The following is a 16,636-nucleotide window of genomic DNA, read 5'->3' on the forward strand; positions in this document are numbered from 1 at the left end:
GTATTCCCATCTCTTTAAGAATTTTCCACACTTTGTTGTGATCCACACAGCCAAATGCTTTGGCATAGTCAATAAAGAAATGTAGATATTTTTTTGCTTTTTCGGTGATCCAGCAGATGTTGGCAATTTGATCTCTGGTTTGTCTGCCTTTTCTAAATCCAGCTTGTATATCTATGTCAATTCTATGTTCATATATATATCCTTGCAATGAATTTGGTGTTTTCAGACTCTGTTTCTTTACACAGCAAGACAACTTGTTTTACCATTTATTTTTTTCTTTTTTAATTTTATTTAACTTTACAATATTGTAATGGTTTTGCCATATATCAAAATGAATCTGTCACAGTATATCATTTATTTTTGTGTAATTTTAATCTGTTATTTCTCTATATAGAAAAATCAGTGTCAAAGTGCTCATTTTACTTAGTTTGTTATATTTTTATGATTATGATCTGACTTTCTTTTTTTTTTTTTTTTGATCTGACTTTCTTTGCCACAGGAACAAAATAAGAACGACCAAGAATAGAGACTCACAATTAAGCAATGAAAGGAACAAATGCTAGCACTCTGGCAGGTTTCATCCTACTGGGCTTTTCTGACCAGCCCCACCTGGAGATGGTTCTCCTTCTTGTCGTCTCTATCATATACATTCTGACACTGATGGGGAACACAGCGATCATACTGGTCTCATACTTTAACCCCAAACTCCACACACCCATGTATTTCTTCCTCTCCAATCTCTCCTTCCTGGACCTCTGTTTCACCACCAGTGTTGTCCCACAAATGCTTTGGAATCTCAAGGGGCCTGACAAGACCATTAGCTACACTGGCTGTGTGATCCAGCTGTATGTTGCTTTGGGGCTGGGCTCCACAGAGTGTGTCCTGCTGACTGTTATGGCCTATGACCGCTTCAATGCCATCTGTCGACCCCTCCACTATGGAGTGATCATGCACCCAAAGCTCCTCCAGCAACTAGCAGCTCTGGCCTGGATCAGTGGCTTTGTGGGGTCCACTGTTCAGACCATCCTTGTTTTCCAATTGCCTCTCTGCAGCCATCACATGGTGGATGACTTCATGTGTGAGGAGCCTGCCCTGATTAAGATTGCCTGTGTGAACACAACTTTCCTGGAAAATGAGCTCTCCATAGCTTCTGTCCTCTATGTGGTAATACCTCTGGGGCTTATTCTGGTCTCCTATGGCTGCATTGTCAGGAGTGTGCTGAAGATAAAATCCACTGAAGGCAGGAGGAAAGCATTTGGGACTTGTGGATCCCACCTAATTGTTGTGGTTTTGTTTTTTGGGACTCTAGCTTCCATTTACATTCAACCCAAGAGCAAATACACACAGAATTACAGCAAATTCCTCACCCTCTTCTACACTGTAGTGACACCCTCACTTAATCCTTTGATCTACACCTTGAGAAACAAAGAAGCTAAGTGGGCACTAAGAAGGTTTCTGGGAAGAGACCCAAGTTAGGGAGAAAAGTGAAATATCCTCACACAATCCCTCAGATATTAAGGACTTTAGCATCATCGAATTTTGGGTTTTCCTTTTGTTTGTAAAGATCACAGCTAAATCTCCTGAATAAAATGGTATGAAATGTTCTTTCAGTGACACCCTGAAGCTGCCTACTGTAAATTCTCGTATTCTTTTTCCAGAACGTTATGTCTCTTTTTTCTTTTCACTATTTTCTAAAGATTCTATGAATAAATAAATAAATATTGATAGTTGTGCACATGTATACGTATTATAATTTTATAAATCCTGGAGTTATTGCTTTAGAGATTAACTAATGGCAGGGTGGATATGTTCATGACAGATCTATTTTCTCATCACAGAAGAAATCACCTGCCTCATAGAGATAGAACTTTCTTGAGAACTTTCTATTGTTCTCCAGATCTCTCATTCAGTAGTTCCACAGGCCATAAGTGTTCTGTCCATTGTTTACATACAAGCATAAAGGTCCACTGGAAAACCTACAATTACCTAACAGTTTTTCTTTCAGGGGGATTAATGATTCTTGTTCATTTACTAGAGGCATCTGGGACTAAGTTCATCCAGGGATTTTTCTGATCTCTTCCACCCACAGAGAAATCTTCCAAGAGACATGAGCCATGAGACTGAGTATCTCTCATTTATACGTCTCTTGTCCTCACTTAATGGCTCTCAATCTCTTTTGATCAATTCTTTAACTCTCTATCTGAAATCTAAGAAAATATGTATTAGAATTTTGAAGTATTGTCATTTAATCTAAATATCTGTATTTGTCACAATATATAGATTTCTTTACCAAAACATGTCTTTGGCCTCCTGTATGTTATTCACTTCTGTGGATATCATAACTTTAGAAAATAATTCTCTTCATATTAAATATAAAGTTTTATCTATTCTAATAACATACTTTAAAATCTTGGTAATATGTTCAGTTTAAAAATATTGACCTTATTTTACCCATATCCACATAGTTATTTGCTTATAGAATATTATCAATAGTTTATTGGCTTTAATTCTAGAGCCTGCTTAGATATACTCGCAACATGCTATGGTTTTATAAATGTAGTCTGCTTTTTTCTTAAATAGGGATTTTCCTGGTGGTCCAGTGGTTAAGACTGTGTGTTTCCAAAGCAGGGGGCATGATTTGATCCCTGGTTAGGGAACTAATTTCCCAGATGCTGTTTGCTGCTGCCAAAAAAATAATTCTTTTAATAGAAATTAATTCCTAGATCATTTTAACAAAGATAAATTCTTTCTGGCTATATTAAGAAGTTGAATAAATTAGTAAAGAAAAGCAACTACATTGGAGAAGAAAGTATATGATTTAGTCAGAAGGCATTGATAAGGTTAACAAGTGGTGTCTAAGTAAACTTTCTATATCTCTGTTAATGAGATAAAATTTTATTGACATAAGAATTAAAACTGGTTGTATTCAAATCAAATTACTTCACTGATTGATTAGGACAGGTAAATGCTTACTAAGCACTAAGATTACCAAAATCATTTAAAATCTTATAATTTTAAGTATACAATAAAATTTTTAAAGCTATTGAAAATTATATTCTTATGTCCACATTAGGATAGAACATTAAAAATTTCCATATATTCTTTTTGTATGTAGTAGAGTAATTTAAAAACTAAGATAAGTCTATAAGAAGATGCACTGTAAAGAATACGGAAAAGACATACCAGGTGAATACTAGCCAACGAAGAAGGCTGGCATGATCTTACTAGTATCAGAAAGGGTTGCTTTAATGGAAGAACTATTATTAGGAATACAGAGAGACATTGCATAAACTGTTTAGTTACCTTGAAAGCTATAATAATCTTAGATTAATATGCTATCAAATAACTTCAAAATATAAAGCAAAACCTAACAAGTAAGAAAGGAAATAGGCAAATTCATAGCCAGAATTAGATGGATAATTGGTAGAAAATATATACAAACATAAATGAATAAGGATATAGAAAATATAAAAAGCACAGCAAAAATTACAAAATAAATATAGTGAAACCACTGAAGGTGTAAAGACATACAAAAAATTTTCAGGCACACACATGACATTTATAAAACATTGACCATGTATTGAATTATAAATGAATACATTCCAGAAGTTTGAAAGTATAAGAGCATTTTGTCTAAAAAAAATAAAATGAAGCCAGAAATCAGAAACACAGTGAACAAAGTATTAGTGCTCTTAATTTGTAAAAATTTCAAATAATGGAAAATGGAAATAGAATAATTTAAAATAAACCCATGTATGTTAACTGTCACTTCAAAATTATCAATATAATGCCAATTTTGTTTCATTTATTTAGCCAAGTAAACTTTCCTGCATAACCTCTCCTTTTCCCTCTGCACAGGTTTGCCCTGGCAAGTTCTGAAATTGCGCTTATCAAGCTAGAGGCACAGAGAAACATGCACAAGGTGGAAAGCAGGGACTCAGCTCAACCAAATCGCCACTGCAAGGTCTCAGACGGGAGCAGGCTGAAGCTCAGGAAACACAGAATCTTTGTGTGTAAATTAAGTGTCACTTGACAATGGACATTTTAATTACTAATGTGAAAACACTTTATTACTATAAGTGGACACTTTTACCATTTGTAAATGACCAAAAAAATTATAGCACACTGTGAAGCTATAAACCAGGACCAAGGAAAGAATGCTACATGGTACAAGCAAGATGAATAAAGGAATAAAAATACTGTTGTGTTTTAACCACATTCCATGAGTAGTCTCACCATTAATATATCAGTGGGTAAACATGGACTGAGTTTTGCTGGGTGCCAGGTACTCTGCCAAGTATGTCACGTGTGGTACCTCACTTATCACCTGCCACCCTAGGAACTTGAAACTGTTTTGTTTTTTAATTTAATTTAATTTTTTAACTTTACAATATTGTTTTGGTTTTGCCATATATCAAAATGAATCTGCCACGGTATACACGTGTTCCCCATCCTGAACCCTCCTCCCTCCTCCCTCCCCGTACCATCCCTCTGGGTCGTCCCAGTGCACCAGACCCAAGCATCCAGTATCGTGCATCGAACCTGGACTGGCGACTTGTTTCATATATGATATTATACATGTTTCAATGCCATTCTCCCATATTATCCCACCCTCTCCCTCTCCCACAGAGTCCCAAAGACTGTTCTATACATCAGTGTCTCTTTTGCTGTCTCGTATACAGGGTTATTGTTACCATCTTTCTAAATTCCATATATATGCGTTAGTATACTGTATTGGTGTTTTTCCTTCTGGCTTACTTCACTCTGTATAATAGGTTCCAGTTTCATCCACCTCATTAGAACTGATTCAAATGTATTCTTTTTAATGGCTGAGCTTCTAGAAGTTCAATAACTTGCCCTGGGAATTAGAACTTAAGTTAGTCAGAATCTGGAGTCCCATGATCTTATCAAATATGAAATACTCTCCTTGGGATCATAGGAAGTCCTACCTCCTTAGCATAATATATATCAGTCCCTTTGTGATACGGTCCTTTTTAAAATATTCCAAGTGTATTTCTTGTCATTTCCTAACATACTCTCTTATAATAGAGTACTTGAATTCCCTAAAAGATCCCCTTTTCTCATATTTTTATTAATTAGCACATGAAAGTCACATTTGTGAAAGATGAGATTTAAGTTGGACTTTGAAAGTAGATGCAGTGTAATTTCCATAAATTTAATGAAAGGAAAAAATATTCGAAACTGCTGGGTGCGTACCGATTGAACATAAGATGAATATTGTGAAAGATAAGAGTAAGAATATGGAGAATCATATTTGGTGCTTTGAACCAGTCCATCCTAAAGGAAATAAGTCCTGGGTGTTCATTAGGACTAATGTTGAAGCTGAAACTCCAATATTTTCGCCACCTGATACGAAGAGCTGACTCATTTGAAAAGACCCTGATGTTGGGAAAGATTGAAGGCAGGTGGAGAAGGGGATGACAGAGGATGAGATGGTTAGATGGCATCACTGACATAATGGACATGAGTTTGGGTGGACTCCGGGAGTTGGAGACGGAACAGGGAGGCCTGGTATGTTGCGGTTCATGGGGTCGCAGAGTCGGACACGACTGAGTGACTGAACTGAACTGAGACTCTTACTGTGTGCTAAAAAAGAAACAAAACCCAGATAGAGGCAGCTGTTCTCAGACCACTTCAGCTAAACAAGACTAAGTCCCTAATTTAAATACAACCTCTCCAAGGAATGTAGTCTTAATCAGTCTGCAATTTTCTAGTCAGCACCAGTGAGGTAATCTGACACATAGACCCAGACCATCCCTCACATGCAAGTGACCTAAGCCTGAAACATTCCACTCTTTCCCCTTCTGCCTAGAAATTCCTCCTGTTTTGTATAGCTGGTACTGGAATGCTGCCCAATTCATGACTCTTTCAATAAAACTAATTAGATCTCCGAATTTACTAGGTTGAATTTTTGGATAGACAACTTCAGTATATGAACTTTATTTTCTTTTTTTTTTTTTCTTTTCATTTTCTTTTTTTTTTTTATTTTTTAATTAATTTTATTTTATTTTTAAACTTTACATAATTGTATTAGTTTTGCCAAATATCAAAATGAATCCACCACAGGTATACATGTGTTCCCCATCCTGAACCCTCCTCCCTCCTCCCTCCCCATACCATCCCTCTGGGTCGTCCCAGTGCACTAGCCCCAAGCATCCAGTATCGTGCTTTGAACCTGGACTGGCATCTCGTTTCATATACACAATGGAGTATTACTCAGCCATTAAAAAGAATACATTTGAACTTTATTTTCAAATTGTATTATAATTATGCATGTATAATACATTGGAGAAGGCAATGGCACCCCACTCCAGTACTCTTGCCTGGAAAATCCCATGGATGGAGGAGCCTAGTAGGCTGCAGTCCATGGGGTCGCTAAGAGTAGGACACGACTGAGCGACTTCACTTTCACTTTTCACTTTCATGCATTGGAGAAGGAAATGGCAACCCACTCCAGTGTTCTTGCCTGGAGAATCCCAGGGACAGGGGAGCCTGGTGGGCTGCCGTCTATGGGGTTGCACAGAGTCGGACACGACTGAAGCGACTTAGTAGCATGTATAATACATGCAAGTATTATTCTATACATATACTTATATCCACTGTAAAAATACTGCACCCAGGGGATCATTTCACACAAAGCAGAATGTACATCATATGTTTTAAAAGCAACTATTAGCAAGGTGAAAAGACAGCCTTCAGAGTGGGAGAAAATAATAGCAAATGAAGCAACTGACAAACAACTAATCTCAAAAATATACAAGCAACTCCTACAGCTCAACTCCAGAAAAATAAACGACCCAATCAAAAAATGGGCCAAAGAACTAAATAGACATTTCTCCAAAGAAGACATACAGATGGCTAACAAACACATGAAAAGATGCACAACATCACTCATTATCAGAGAAATGCAAATCAAAACCACTATGAGGTACCATTTCACGCCAGTCAGAATGGCTGCGATCCAAAAGTCTACAAATAATAAATGCTGGAGAGGGTGTGGAGAAAAGGGAACCCTCTTACACTGTTGGTGGGAATGCAAACTAGTACAGCCACTATGGAGAACAGTGTGGAGATTCCTTCAAAAACTGGAAATAGAACTACCTTATGATCCAGCAATCCCACTGCTGGGCATACACACTGAGGAAACCAGAAGGGAAAGAGACACATGTACCCCAATGTTCATCGCAGCACTGTTTATAATAGCCAGGACATGGAAGCAACCTAGATGTCCATCAGCAGATGAATGGATAAGAAAGCAGTGGTACATATACACAATGGAGTATTACTCAGCCATTAAAAAGAATACGTTTGAATCAGTTCTAATGAGGTGGATGAAACTGGAGCCTATTATACAGAGTGAAGTAAGCCAGAAGGAAAAACATAAATACAGTATACTAACGCATATATATGGAATTTAGAAAGATGGTAACAATAACCCTGTGTACGAGACAGCAAAAGAGACACTGATGTATAGAACAGTCTTATGGACTCTGTGGGAGAGGGAGAGGGTGGGAAGATTTGGGGGAATGACATTGAAACATGTAAAATATCATGTAAGAAACGAGTTGCCAGTCCAGGTTTGATGCACGATACTGGATGCTTGGGGCTAGTGCACTGGGACGACCCAGAGGGATGGTATGGGGAGGGAGGAGGGAGGAGGGTTCAGGATGGGGAACACATGTATACCTGTGGCGGATTCATTTTGATATTTGGCAAAACTAATACAATTATGTAAAATTTAAAAATAAAATAAAATTTTAAAAAAAACTGAAAAAAAAATAAAAGCAACTATAAAAAAATGCCAATTCTTCAAGAAGTAATAACAATGCTATGTGTGTAGCATTAAATCTTTTCTGATATGAAAACTTTATTTTTAGCCACTTCATAGAAGAGTTCATGAATTTGCAATAGCCTCTCCCCTTTTATACTAGACTCCACTTCTTCTGCAACATTTCCTGTTACCCAGAATTCTATAGATCTATTCTTGGATCTTCATTAATTGTGTGTAAACTTCAAGCATGTATTTCCAGATGTATGTATGTCTCCATACTATGTTCAAAACTAAATTTAACTAATAAAAATTTTAATGAACTAATTTCAAACATAAATCTTTTAAGATAATATCTACATAACACTGACAATTTTGCACATGAGTGTTTAGAAGTTGGTTTGCAATTGATTGTCTTCCAGCAGCAACAGAAGCACACATCTCTGTGGTTCTTCTCTCTCCAGGGACCTGTCTCTCTAATATAATGATGGGAAGTTGCCTGGGAAGAACGCCAGAGGTACGTGCAGAGTAAGCAAGCTATCTATTTGAAGAGACTTCAGCCATGAGATTACAGCAAAAAGGGAGCCAACAAACTGCACACATGTGGTTTCTCCACTGCTTGTCCTAGATCTGTGATCATTAATGAACTTCTCATCAAAATCCCCGAGAATCTCCACAGCTCGATTGTCATTCTTTCTGGAAAGTAGTACTTTGCTGTTTAGGTGGGGGAAGAAAAAGAAAATCCATTTTAAAACTTGAAGAAATCCAGAGCTACTTGCCTTTAGTAGCGAACAAAAGCAGTTTTTCATGTATAAACTGACATTGATTCTTAATTATGGAATACTTCCTAGCTTCGTCTCTTTGCAGATATAAATCCCTTTATCCTCATCTTGATTAAGAACAGAAATGTGAAAGGGAGCGAGACCAGTTTCAGTGTGATGTCTGCCTGGAAATTGTTGGTTTTTCTTGTAACATAAATACACAAGGAAATATTATCACATTGTAGAGTTACATCAAGCAAAGTGAGGCCACTCACATGCTGTCTTTTCCCCAGGAGATGTTTGATCTTTCAAAAGCACAGTTGTTTTACACTTTACTGAATAATAGAGGAAATTTAGCCAGGTAAGGTCAATGTCAATTTTGGTGCATCATAACACTCAGGGTTTTAATTTAACCACCAAAATGCGTGGACAGATAGAAAAATGCTAACCAATGTGACCACCAAGATCAGTTTCTTTCTTTTGCTATAATTCTGGAAATAATTATCATCCTCTATGCAAAATACATGAGAGTTTTGTCTTGGCCAAAATTTAAAATGCAACTGATTATTACTATGGATGCCAAAGAAAATAAGCCACTTATTCTCTGGACTGTGTAATACTTGCCTGAGAGGTGCTATAAAGGTGAAGGATTTTTAGAAGTAAGTTTAATTTTCTTGGTAGGATACTTAAGGGGAGATCAGTAATTGTCATTGGATGATTTTGTTGTTTATTCGTTTGTTTTTAAGCAAATTGTTTAGATTAGATCTCCAAGATAAAAGACTGCACCTGTTTTGAAGACCTCAAAATTGACCCTTCAGAAGTACAAATTTTCATACCTGTGTTTCTTAATCTTTGCAAGTTAATAGTGTAAAGACACTGATAAATTCGACATAACTTACTATAGAGAAGGTCACTGGATTGCATTACAGGCTAAATTCATGTACTCTTGTAATAAAACTACACTAAAGCATGTGAACTATTCATATCATATAGGGTAGAGCTTGCTTATTGGGGATTGTAAATAGAATTTCCTGGAGAGCATATTCATAAAATAGCAGGCCTGTGACTCAAATGGGGAGATTTCAGAAGTTTTCCTCCACACTTATTAGATCAGTAATTATTTGCTTCACAGAAAAATGATGAATATTAATTATAATTATCTCTAACCCTTCATTTTCGAAAATTCTAACAATTCCTATTTTGTTCCATGTTTTGAATTCTACACGCCTTGTTTCTCAGCCTCTTGCTCACTCAATGTATTTGTCAATATTTTTCTTTTATATCTATCATCTACATGTATGTCTATGTGTAACAGTCACCTTACTTTCCATTTCTTTGGTTTTTCACACTATGCACGTTGACGTGTATTTTGTCTTCAGAGAAATTGGGATACTTCTAACATCTGTTCTGGGTTATGCTCTAAAGTCTATTCTATGTTTATATATTTCCTTGCAATGCATTTGGTGTTTTCAGACTCTGTGTGTCTCTTTGTAACAAGACAACCTATTACACTATTTTGCATACTTTTTCTCTGTCATTTCTCTATGTTAAAAAATCAGTGTCAAAGTGCTCATTTTACTTAGTTTGTTAGATTTTTATGATTATGATCTGACTTTCTTTCCCACAGGAACAAAATAAGAATGACCAAGAATGGTGACTCACAATTAAGCAATGAAAGGAACAAATGCTAGCACTCTGGCAGGTTTCATCCTACTGGGCTTTTCTGACCAGCCCCACCTGGAGATGGTTCTCCTTCTTGTCGTCTCTATCATATACATTCTGACACTGATGGGGAACACAGCGATCATACTGGTCTCATACTTTAACTCCAAACTCCACACACCCATGTATTTCTTCCTCTCCAATCTCTCCTTCCTGGACCTCTGTTTCACCACCAGTGTTGTCCCACAAATGCTTTGGAATCTCAAGGGGCCTGACAAGACCATTAGCTACACTGGCTGTGTGATCCAGATGTATGTTGCTTTGGGGCTGGGCTCCACGGAGTGTGTCCTGCTGACTGTTATGGCCTATGACCGCTTCAATGCCATCTGTCGACCCCTCCACTATGGAGTGATCATGCACCCAAAGCTCCTCCAGCAACTGGCAGCTCTGGCCTGGATCAGTGGCTTTGTGGAGTCCATGGTTCAGACCATCCTTGTTTTCCAGTTGCCTCTCTGCAGCCATCACATGGTGGATGACCTCATGTGTGAGGAGCCTGCCCTGATTAAGATTGCCTGTGTGAACACAACTTTCCTGGAAAATGAGCTCTCCATAGCTCTTTTTCTGTATGTGGTGATACCTCTGGGGCTTATTCTGGCCTCCTATGGCTGCATTGTTAGGAGTGTGCTGAAGATAAAATCCACTGAAGGCAGGAGGAAAGCATTTGGGACTTGTGGGTCCCACCTAATTGTTGTGGTTTTGTTTTTTGGGACAATAATTTCTGTCTACATCCAACCCAAGAACAAATACACACAAAATTACAGCAAATTCCTCTCCCTCTTCTACACTGTAGTGACACCCTCACTTAATCCTTTGATCTACACCTTGAGAAATAAAGAAGTTAAGTGGGCACTAAGAAGGTTAGTGGGAAGAGATTCAAGCTAAGGAGAAACCTGAGCCATCCTCATACAGTCCTTCAGATACTGGGAACTTTTAACATCATCTATTTCTGGTTTTTCCTTTCACTTATGAGGATCACAGCTAAATTTCCTGAATAAAATGGTGTGAAATTTTCTTTCAATGACATCTTGAAGTTACCAATTCTAAATTCTTCTTATTCTCTTCTCAGAAATGTTGTGTCTCTATTTTGTAAAGATCCTATGAATAAATAAATATTTATATTATGTGCACATGTATTGTATTATGCTTTCATAAGTCTGGAGTTAGTGCTTTAGTGATTAACTAGTGACAGATACTCATTAATGATAATGATACTGTTATGACAGATCTGTTTTCTCATCACAGAAGAAATCTTCTGCCTCATCGTGGTAGAGCTCACATCATAGCTGCAGATATGGGGGTTTACCTGAGACCTTCCTTTCACTCTCCAGGTCTCACACTGAATAGTTCCTAGGCCATATGTGTTCTATGCACAGTTTATATGAAAATGAAAAGGTTCACTGAAAGAGCCACAATTACCTAAAGTTTTTCTTATTTGGAGGATTGTTGATTCCACTTCATTCACTAGAGGAATCCGGGATTAAGTACACCTGGGATTTTTCAGATCTCCTCTACCCACAGGGAAAGCTTCCAAGGGCTATGAGCCATGATATGAGTATTTCTCTTTCATGCATGTCTTGTCAGCACAAAATACCTCTCAATCTCTTTTGATCAATTATTTAGCTTTATATCTGGAATCTAAGTAAATATGCAAATAGAGCTTTAAGTGTTGTCATTAAATGTGAATATTTAATTTGACAAAGTAAAGAGATATCTTTACAAAATATGTCTTTTGTCTCTGATATGTTATTCACTTTTATAGATAATATAATTTTATAGAATTTGCAAAACTGTTTTTCCTCATATTGAATATAACATTTTTATCTGTTCCAATAACATTTTTTTAAGTATTGACATTTTTCCATATATTCACAGTGGTTATTTATTTATAAAATATTATCAAGATCCTTCAGTCAGTTCAGTTCAGCTCAGTTGCTCAGTCGTGTCCTACTCCTTGCAACTCCATGGACTGCAGCATGCCAGTCCTGTCCATCACCAACTCCCAGAATTTACTCAAACTCATGTCCATTGAGTCAGTGATGCCATCCAGCCATCTCATCCTCTGTCATCCCCTTCTCCTCCCACATTCAATCTTTCCCCGCATCAGGGTCGTCACAGAACTGAGTCAGTTCTTCACATCAGGTGGCCAAAGGATTGGAGTTTTAGCTTCAACATCAGTCCTTCCAATGAATATTCAGGGTTGATCTCCTTTAGGATGGACTGGTTGGATCTCCTTGCAGTCAAAGGGAATCTCAGAAGTCTTCTCAAACACCACAGTTCAAAAGCATCAATTCTTCTGTGCTCAGCTTTCTTTATAGTCCAACTCTCACATCCATAAATGACGACTGGAAAAACAATAGCTTGACTAGATGGACCTTTCTTGGTAAAGTAATGTCTCTGCTTTTTAACACACTCTCTAGGTTTGTCATAGCTTTTCTTCTAAGAAGCAAGTGTCTGTTAATGTCATGGCTGAAGTCACCATCTGCAGTGATTTTGGAGCCCAGAAACATAAAGTCTGTCACTGTTTCCCTTGTTTCCCCATCTATTTGCCATGACATGATGGGACCAGATGCCATGATCTTCGTTTTCTAAATGTTGGGCTTTAAGCCAATTTTTTCACTCTCCTCTTTCACTTTCATCAAGAGGCTCTTTAGTTTTTCTTCATTTTCTGCTGTAAGGGTGGTGTCATCTGCATATCTGAGGTTATTGATATTTCTCCTGGCAATCTTGATTCCAGCTTGTGCTTCCTCCAGCCCAGCATTTCTCATGATGTACTCTGCATATAAGTTAAATAAGCAGGGTGACAATATACAGCCTTGACGTACTCCTTTTCCTATTTGGAACCAGTCTGTTGTTCCATGTCCAGTTGTAATTGTTGCTTCTTGACCTGCATACAGGTTTTCAAGAGGCAGGTCAGGTGGTCTGGTATTCCCATCTCTTTCAGAATTTCCCACAGTTTATTGTGATCCACACAGTCAAAGGCTTTGGCATAGTCAATAAAGCAGGAATAGATGTTTTTCTGGAACTCTCTTGGTTTTTTGATGGTCCAGAGGATGTTGGCAATTTGATCTCTGGTTCCTCTGCCTTTTCTAAAACCAGCTTGAACATCTGGACGTTCATGGTTCACGTACTGCTGAAGCCTGGCTTGGAGAATTTTGAGCATTACTTTACTAGCGTGTGAGATGAGTGCAATTGTGCGGTAGTTTGAGCATTCTTTGCATTGCCTTTCTTTGGGATTGGAATGAAAACTGACCTTTTCCAGTCCTGTGGCCACTGCTGAGTTTTCCAAATTTGCTGGCATATTGCGTGCAGCACTTTCACAGCATCATCTTCCAGGATTTGAAATAGTTCAACTGGAATTCCATCACCTCCACTAGCTTTGTTCATAATGATGCTTCCTAAGGCCCACTTGACTTCACTTTCCAGGATGTCTGGCTCTAGGTGAGTGGTCACACCATCGAGTCATGAAGATCCTTTTTGTACAGTTCTCCTGTGTATTCTTGCCACCTGTTCTTAATATCTTCTGCTTCTTTTAGGTCCCTACCATTTCTGTCATTTATTGAGCCCATCTTTGCATGAAATGTTCCCTTGGTATCTCTAATTTTCTTGAAGAGATCTCTAGTCTTTTCCATTCTATTGTTTTCATCTATTTCTTTGCATTGATTGCTGAGGAAGGCTTTCCTAACTCTCCTTGCTATTCTTTGGAACTCTGCATTCAAATGAGTATATTTTCCTTTTCTCCTTTGCCTTTCGCTTCTCTTCATCAGGATCATCTAGATTCTTACTGGATTTAATTCTAGAGCCTTGTTAGGCATACTTGCAACATGTGATTCTTTTATAAGTGTGGCTTTTGAGTATATTTAATAGAAGCTAATGCTAATGAATCATTTAACAAAGATCAGAAACTCTAGCTGAATATAATACAAAGTTAAATGAAATGGTCAAAAAATATTCAACCATATTGGAGAAGAAAAACATGACGAAGTCAGAAGCCATTGATAAGGTACACTTAAGTGTTACCTCTGTAAACTGTATTTCTCTATTCATAAGACAAACTTTGGTTAGTATTAATTTGCGACCCTATGGACTGTAGCCTGTGAGGCTCCTCTGTCTATGGAATTCTCCAGGAAAGAATACTGGAGTGGGTAGCCTTTCCCTTCTCCAGAGGATCTTCCCAGCCAGGGATTGAACCCAGGTCTCCTGCATTGCAGGCAGATTCTTTACTGTCTGAGCCACCAGGGAATCCCAATATTTATTATTGTAGTAATATTCAAAATAAATTATTTCATTTATGGTTTAGGGCAGCCAAAGGTCTAATAAACAATATGATTACCCAAATAATTTAAATCTTATTATTTCAAATAGACATCACATTTTAAAAAAATAATAAAAATTGACACTGTTATGCCCAGTATTGCATGTATTTCCTTTTCTTTGTGCTTATTTTCCTGAGAGTAAGGGGCTTGACATTTGCCTCCTCATTTGTCCATCTACTAAATAGCCTATGTTCAAGTCCAGCATAGCTTCATCTCCTCTCTTGAACTTTCTTCCCAACAACTCCTCTCCCTTACCCCCATAATAGTCGCTTACATGCCCCTTCTACTCTGTGTTCCCACCACTCTATAACTGCTATTTGAACACTTACACTACCCCAAGGACAATTAATTGTTCATGTCTTCCTGAGCATAGTCTCAGACACAGACGCAGAGTGAAGCATTTTATGAATGTTAAGCTTTACTCTGGCTGTCTGTATATTCTGCCCATTGGCACATATTCTGTTTTCTGAAGTTAATTATGGATAAATCTCTCTTCCTCAAATATCTCAACTGTTATTTCTATTTTTCTCTCAATCTGATCATCATTATCAATCCCTGAGAAAATATTCCTTGTTCTTTTCGTGGACGTACCACAGCTTAACTTGTTCTTCTGAAATGTCATCAACCGAAATTCTAAACAATTTTTTCCATGAAAATGGCAGAAGAATGAAGAGGCTTTACCTCCATTCCTCTGGACTCTTATCTGTTTATTAGCATCATCTGAGCTTATGCTTATGTATTTGTTCATAACACATTATTGTTTATTCCTCATTAACGTTTGATGCCAGAATATAAAAAAACAATAGTATGCTTTTCGAGGCTCCAAATTATTATGAACAGCAAATGTACTGGGGGCATTCACCAAAGAGTATATATAAAATGTGTATTTTTGCATATACATGAACCCATCTACACTCACAGAAGCACACACATTCAAATCCATACTGAATAGCATAGAAATGGGTATTCTGGATATATTCTATCTGGGTTCAGCTCCTAGTACAGCCATCTAAACTAGGTTCAAAATTAAAATTTTCTTTAATATCTGTTTCTCAATTTTCCCATTTGTAAAAAGATGTGATAATAATACCTCCCTATTTGGGTTGCAATGAAGAGTAAGTGGGTTAATTCCCTTAAAAGCACTAGAAAAATGGCAAAGTACTTAATAAGTGTTAGCTACAGCTGTACCTATATATAATACAGGCACACTGTCATGATAAATTTACCTTCATATACACTCTCTCTTATCTTTCTGTATGCAGGTCAAGAAGCAACAGTTAGAACTGGACATGAAACAGTGGACTAGTTCAAAATTGGGAAAGGAGTACATAAGGCTGTGTATTGTCACCCTGCTTAATTAACTTACATGCAGAATAAATCATGAGAAATGCTGGGTTGGATGAAGCACAAGCTGGGAATCAAGTTTGCCAGGAGAAATATCAATATACAGATTAAATATCAGATACACAGATGACACCACCCTTATGGCAGAAGTTGAAGAGGAACTAAAGAGCCTCCTGATGAGGGTGAAAGAGGAGAATGAAAAAGTTGGCTTAAAAGTCAAAATTCAAAAAACAAAGATCATGGCACGTGGTCCCATCACTTCATGGCAAATAGATGGGGAAACAATGGAAACAGTGAGAGACTTTATTTTCTTGGGCTCCAAAATCACTGCAGATGGTGACTGCCACATGAAATTAAAAGATGCTTGCCTCTTGGAAGAAAAGGTATGACAAACCTAGACAGCGTATTCAAAAGCAGAGACATGACTTTGCCAATAAAGTTCCACATAGTCAAAGCTATGGTTTTTCCAGTCATCATGTATGGATGTGAGAGTTGGAGCACAGAGAAGGCCGAACACTGAAGAACTGATGCTTTTGAAAGGTGGTGTTGGATAAAACTCTTGAGAGTCCCTTGGACTGCAAGGAGATCCAACCAGTCAATCCTAAAGAAATAAATCCTGTGTATTCTTCAGAAGGACTGATGCTGAAGCTCCAATATTTTGGCCACTTGATGCAAAGAGTTGACTCATTAGAAAAGATCCTGATGCT

At 37.5% G+C, this 16,636-nt stretch overlaps 2 protein-coding genes across 2 annotated transcripts; both read left to right on the top strand.

Moving 5' to 3' along the window:
* Positions 1 to 543: 543 nt before the first annotated feature.
* On the top strand, positions 544 to 1,476 carry LOC113881980 (olfactory receptor 2G3-like). Its single transcript, XM_027525108.1, has one exon. The coding sequence runs from the start codon at positions 544 to 546 to the stop codon at positions 1,474 to 1,476; it is 933 nt and encodes a 310-aa protein (XP_027380909.1).
* Positions 1,477 to 10,221: 8,745 nt separating this feature from the next.
* On the top strand, positions 10,222 to 11,154 carry LOC113882050 (olfactory receptor 2G6-like). Its single transcript, XM_027525221.1, has one exon. The coding sequence runs from the start codon at positions 10,222 to 10,224 to the stop codon at positions 11,152 to 11,154; it is 933 nt and encodes a 310-aa protein (XP_027381022.1).
* Positions 11,155 to 16,636: the final 5,482 nt, after the last annotated feature.

Source organism: Bos indicus x Bos taurus, chromosome 23, assembly GCF_003369695.1.
Source record: "Bos indicus x Bos taurus breed Angus x Brahman F1 hybrid chromosome 23, Bos_hybrid_MaternalHap_v2.0, whole genome shotgun sequence".
Taxonomy (NCBI): domain Eukaryota; kingdom Metazoa; phylum Chordata; class Mammalia; order Artiodactyla; family Bovidae; genus Bos; species Bos indicus x Bos taurus.

Bases quoted from the DNA above. Each gene is read 5' to 3' on its own strand.
- LOC113881980 (XM_027525108.1), top strand. From the start codon at position 544: ATGAAAGGAACAAATGCTAGCACTCTGGCAGGTTTCATCCTACTGGGC.
- LOC113882050 (XM_027525221.1), top strand. From the start codon at position 10,222: ATGAAAGGAACAAATGCTAGCACTCTGGCAGGTTTCATCCTACTGGGC.